This window comes from Channa argus, chromosome 1 (assembly GCF_033026475.1).
Source record: "Channa argus isolate prfri chromosome 1, Channa argus male v1.0, whole genome shotgun sequence".
NCBI lineage: Eukaryota > Metazoa > Chordata > Actinopteri > Anabantiformes > Channidae > Channa > Channa argus.
The window spans coordinates 23,472,860-23,479,100 of record NC_090197.1 but is presented as its reverse complement, the minus strand read 5'-3'; the positions used below and the strand labels follow the sequence as shown (position 1 = coordinate 23,479,100).

General features: G+C 39.0%; 1 protein-coding gene across 1 annotated transcript; it reads left to right on the top strand.

Annotated features, from left to right (window-relative positions):
• The first annotated feature begins 1,280 nt into the window (after positions 1-1,280).
• Positions 1,281-6,241, top strand: paqr7a (progestin and adipoQ receptor family member VII, a). Its single transcript, XM_067508261.1, has 2 exons — positions 1,281-1,381; positions 3,742-6,241. Exon 2 carries the CDS (start codon positions 3,779-3,781, stop codon positions 4,841-4,843), a length of 1,065 nt encoding a protein of 354 aa, XP_067364362.1. The 5' UTR covers positions 1,281-1,381; positions 3,742-3,778; the 3' UTR covers positions 4,844-6,241.

Here is a 6,241-nt window from a genome sequence, read left to right as displayed (position 1 = left end):
AGCCCTTTGGAAAAGTGATGGCATTACATCCAAAAAACTGTCCTTTACAACAAGGTTTGAAATACAAATCAGATGAGACACAGAAAATGAGAAAAAGAGAAAGGCAGAAGATGAGAGAGTTCATAAGCTTTGAAGCTCCAAACATAAACTTGAGCCTCAGGAAATACGTCAGCACTGGACAGTTTACATTCCACAGGGATAATTCTTACTATTGCTTCACGTAATATGATTATGTTACAGGGAGCTGTGTTGCTTTGGACCCAAACAACAAAGGGACCCTTTGATAAAGTCATTTTGTATTTTAACTGAAGGCAGAATTGAATTAGAAATGTAAACAAATATGACAAAAGAGTGGGTCACATACAACCGTTTAAAATATTTTACCACTCACCATTCAAACCAGATACATATTCTTTAAAGCTACAAAAGCTCCACATTTTGGAAAATATATGGATTGGAAATAGGTGGAACAGTTATGGCCTATAAACACTGTTTAACTTCTACTTTTACTAGGGAGGAGAATGACCATAGCCCATCCCACACTTTCTATTTCTATATATTTTATCTTACTCTTTATTTTAAACTATTTTGAGGATTGAATCTGTTAAATGTGCTGTAATAACAATACGCTCTCATAAAAACTTATTAGTTTCTCCTCAGTACACCTGAAATAATACGTCAAATCACATAACAGTTTCTGCTGCTGAATGGATGATAGTCCATATCATGTCCTTGAGGTTCAATTTTAAATCCAATGTGAAAATGAAATTGAGTCACAGATGACTTTGATTGGAGGACGTCCTTCATGTGTCGCCTAGACTAATTTATATTTACTATAAAATCATAAATTCACTGTCTTTGTACTTAAATCTCTATTATTTGATAGGAATCTGACAAGAGCCTACGCCTCAACTGTCGTTTGTTTCTTTCTTTTTTCTTTATTCCTTCATTTCTTGCTTGATTTCCAAAACTTCCAGGCGTCACTTCCTCCTCCCGATCCACTCGGTGTTTCAAATTAAAAGCTTAACGTGTTCGAACTCAAACAGTGTGTTACTTTCATTTACCAATTTATTTATGTATTTATTTTAGGTTCTATTTAAGTAGTATGAGTACCTGATGAATTGTGTTTAGTTTAGAGGATATTTATCTTCCGGTTCTTTACATTTTCCATTTGAAAATGTTTCCACAAAGCTGACATTGTTAATGCAGCGCCCATTTCAGACCGTTAGTAAAGGACGCTTTTATTTTTGTGGCAACATCACAACCATTCCGGGTGTGTAGAGGGACGTAAACTTGATTCTAGTTATTCAACGATTTCATCTGTGAACTATTTCTCAGCGGAGGAGGAAGAAGACGAAAGCAGCTGAGTGAAGGAAACGAGGTGAGAAATCGATAATCCACTTAGAAACTGTAAATATTCTGCTCAAGTGATAAAACCTGGGTAAAAGAAGTTTGTTTCATGCTGTGGCAGAACTTCTCTGAACTAACTCACAGCCTCCATAGCAGCAAACACACTGACTGACCGGTGGGCATCTCGACTGCCCTGCAGAAGGGGGCAGACCCCGTCCAGATCAGCAGGGGTTATAGGAGTAGGCGATTCTCAGCAATGTGTCTACGTTATTGCAGTGTAGAAGGCAGGTGCCCAGAAGTGGGTTTAACCACTGCTCAGTCTCCTTAAACAAGCGACTCCAAAAACGGACAGAGTTAGGGTGGCACCCTTACCAAGAATATTAGTGCATCTGCCACTTCTGCTGTCCATCTATTTTGTTTTTCTGTCATTAGCTTCATATTGCATTCAGTTCACACCTACATACTCAAACTGCAATACCTACAATCATTGGTTGAAAGTCTTTTGTGTTGTGACATTTTTCACTTTTTATTATGACTAAAACCATGCTAAATGTTTTGGTCTCTGTACTTTTAGGTCTACTCATCCTAAAGTGTATGGTTTAAATCAACCCTTTTTCTGCATGTCTTGTTGTAAGCAGAACACTTTACTTTTTGAACCTTGTCAGAGTTGCTTCTTCTGACAACAAGCTTGCTAAATTATATTAGATTTGGACTCAACTTTACTATCAGTTTGCAGACAGATTATAGTGGTATAGAAAACATGAAATGTATTACTTACAGATAAGATGCAGGTGTAGGTGAATAGGTGCAACAGCATAAATGTGTCATATATCTAACAGTAATAGGAGTAAAGGGAGGTGGAGTGTGTATATATGTATAGTCATATATACATTATCACTATTAGTGATCTGAGTGGTGTGAGGGGTTCAGTCTGTGCAAAGTTCAATTCAGTCTAAATGTCATGGTGGTTAGAGTACAGAGTGTAGTTGTGGATTATTTCCATGGTGTACAGTTCTTCAGGTTCACAGAAAACACTGGAACCTGCTGGTGCAGGAGCAGAAGCTCATTTTAATGCATGCCGTACAGTATAGGAGGCAGGTGGAAAGTCCATGATTAGGGTGAGAGGTGTCTTTGTCTCTGCAGACCGTGTGACAGCTCAATGTCTTTGTGGCTTATAGTCTCCAGATTCCTGACATCACGGTGAGCCTTCTTCAGGAAGTAAAGCTCTGCAGGAAGAAAAAGTGCTGTCTTGTCTTTTTAAACAGGACAGAGCAGTCCAGTGAGCAGGGGAGATCATTGTAGATGTGAAGTCAGAGGAACAACAAGTTATTACAGCCCCATTCATGTAGTTTGGAGTGTGCTGGTGGCTCTGTCCGGAAGTACACAATGATGATGGGCTCAGCACACAGCGTGGCGGCCAAGTGCTTAGGGAGAGAATTGAGGAGTTGGAGGAGTTGTGACTGTACTGGTGTCTTTATGCAGAGTGGACTGTCGCAATGAGAGCATCTTGTATGGAGCCACCAGTTGAACTGATGGGAGTCCAGTGTGAGAGGCAGGAAAGATTTAAGGAGGGTCAACACAAAGATTGAGGCTTCAGGCATGGTTATTCACACTGTAGTTACTCTCAGTGTTTATGAATGCATTTGGAGCTTAGCCCTGGGGCCTGTGCCACTCCAGAGCTCATTGACTTCAACAGACCAGATCAAAACCTGTCAGCGGGTCATGAAGTAATCTGTATCACCATTCCTGCAGGATTTTGACATGGACAAAAGGAGTTTTCAATAACATATATCTTCCATCATAATAAATGAACCTCTCCAGCAGAAGTGCATTATGATCTTTTTCTCTTTCTTTGCTGTTCTGGCAGCAGTATAAGTCTGACATTGCTGCAACTTTTTATATGCATCATAAAGTTGAGTTCAAAGAGGAAAAAAGAGCAAGAAATGCTTTAAGACCCTCATAATAATCACTGTACTTATGCAGAAAATCTTTGGACTTAATATATTATTTGGAAAAGATTTCTGGTGTTGCTACTGCTACTTTCTCCTTTCCACTGCCGTGATCATGTTTTTTAAACTCCATTAAGGGCAGCTGTAGCAATCCCCAGTCCCAGCTATATGTCAAAGTTGGTAGACAACCAGTAGAGATTGAGGATGGTTGCATCAGAAAAGTTAAGCTGAATTCACGCGATAAGCGGAAAGGACAAAAAAAAAGTATAATGCAGCTTTCTGTTCTTCATATAAATTAATTTACCTTCAGGTATTACATTACTTATCGCAAATTGTAAAATTTACTTATTATTTTTAGCAACAGTTTCTAATACCACTTAAACCTGTATGACACATAATACAAAAATGGACTGGGTTTTACCTCTGAAACTCTTCTTTACAGGACCTGCCCAGTGTGCACCATTCAGCTGCTGACAGTTATGGCAACCATTGTGATGGGTAGAATTGGCCAAGTGTTCATAAGCCTGCAGCAGATTAGGAAGGTTCCCAAGATGCTGACGGAGGCCATGCCCTCCATGCATGACACCATAAGAGATGCAGAAGTTCCAAGCTACTTCAGGGAGCATTATGTCTGCACTGGATACCGCCCACTGAACCAAAACTGGCGCTACTACTTCCTGTCCATGTTCCAGCGCCACAATGAGACCATCAACATCTGGACTCACCTGCTGGCATTTGTAGTTTTTCTGTTTAAACTGATCCAGCTCTCAGAGGTTGTGGACTTTGTTAGTGATCCTCATTCCTGGCCCCTGTTGATCCTCATCCTGTCTTCTTTGACCTACACAGCATTCAGTGTAGCTGCTCACCTGTTGGGAGGCAAGTCTGAGCTGTGTCACTATACCTTCTACTTTCTGGACTATGTAGGAGTAGCACAGTATCAGTACGGCAGTGCAGCGGTTCACTTTTACTATGGTGTGGATGACAGCTTGTACAGACACGTGCATGGGATCTTTATGCCCATTGCCACTGTCCTCAGCTGTTTGTCATGCTTAGGATGCTGTTATGGAAAATACTGCAACCAGACCCTACCAGCCTGGGTGTCTAAGGTGTGTAAGGTGCTGCCCTCCGCAGTTGCCTACATCTGGGACAGCAGTCCTGTGTTTAAGAGACTGCTTTTCTGGTCCACAGCTAGCAGTGACCCAGCTCTTATCTATCACTTTGGCCAGGTGGCTTTCTTTCTCAGCTGTGCCTTCTTCTTTACCTTTCCCATGCTAGAGCGCTGCTTCCCTGGAAGGTGCGACTTTGTGGGACAAAGTCATCAGATATTCCATATTTTCCTATCTTGCTGCACTCTGTGTCAGATTCATGCATCCTACCTTGACTATGTAGGCCGTAGGAAGCTGTACTCAAGTCTGCACAGCAGTACTGATTCTGCTTTCTTTGTGTTGTTGTATGCAGTCACTTTGGTTTTATGTGCACTAATTGTTGCTGTCCTGCTGAGGAAAGTTAAACAAGTTCTTGACTTTAAAGCAAAGTCCAAATAGAAACTAATGCAAAAGCATTTATGTGCCTTTTGTTTCATACCCACTGCTTTAATAGAAAGACAACTGAATATTTTTGCTGCATGCTTGGTTGCAGACAACAAGGAGTTAGTATTTTTGATACTTTTCTCTATTAGGAGTTTTGAATAATTCACATTTCACATGTTTCCCTGTGATTTGGTGCGTTTTCTCTTAAAAAAACTCAAAATATCTGTCCGTTGGGATTTGATACTGTGATGATACATGGTTTAGGATCTGAAATGTGTACATTTCAAATGTTTAAATTTTAAATTTATAAAAGTTACAGATTTTATTTGAAATGGTATTTGAAATGGTTTAAATGTTATGCACTATAATGTATAAACACGAAGTCAAAAATCTGATAGTGGCAATTTTTTAACACTGTCATTGTGCCTTGACAACCCATACTTTAACACACATGTACATTTTGCATAAAGCTGGTGCTGACTGGGCATTGCTTTGAGTTCTAAATGCCATCAGACAATGGCACAAAGTGGGCATTCTTCAGCATTTAGATTGTACATGTTTGAAAACTTCTGATGAGATGGGTTTTTTTAAATGTATATGCTGATTTGATAGATAGAGTTAAATTTATTTTTAGACTGTATGTTTAAAAAACTATTATAAGGGATTTTAAAAAATAAAAGTCTGTTAAGAATAATGCACTGTAAGATGTCAGTAATCTATGTATTCTTAAACATTACATGTTTGCAGCATTGGCTAATGATGTGATATCGCCTAACATTTTGCTAGTCACTGTATCAAATTAGCTTGTTTTGACCTTTGCAACATGTTATCTTCATTGCTTTGGCTTTGGCTAAATAATTTATAATATTGTCTCATCTAATGTTAAACTCTCTGAATAGTGTCTGATTAACTGAAACTACCTGTCTGTGCCAGTATTTGCATTGCTATTAAAGTTTTTTTGGATTCTGTTATTATTTTTTTGTTTAAATTAATGTCGACCAATTATTGTATATATTTTGTCTGTGTCCAAAAGTATTAGATCAGCCAGACCATTTAATTTGCATTGGTTGCACATTGAAGACCAGGAAAAGTTCAAAATTTCAGTTTTGTTTTTTTTAAATTAGCTTTAGCATCCAGAGAGAGTTTTTTCTGAATTCCTTTCGGTTTACTTGTCACCTTCCCCGCTTCAAAATGTCTCGTCTCAGACTCCTGCAGACATTTGTCTGTTACATTAAATTCCAAATTTGCAGGACATTACAGTATGCAGAGGCCCCGATTATAAGGGTTGTGTATAGAAAATGGTGGGCTGTGGCTTTCACACTACTTTCCTAGCACTGATGTGTACAATTTGTAGCTGTTGATAATAAATGTCTCCTTCTGAACTGTTACCACCTTTAATTTGCCCAATTCCAG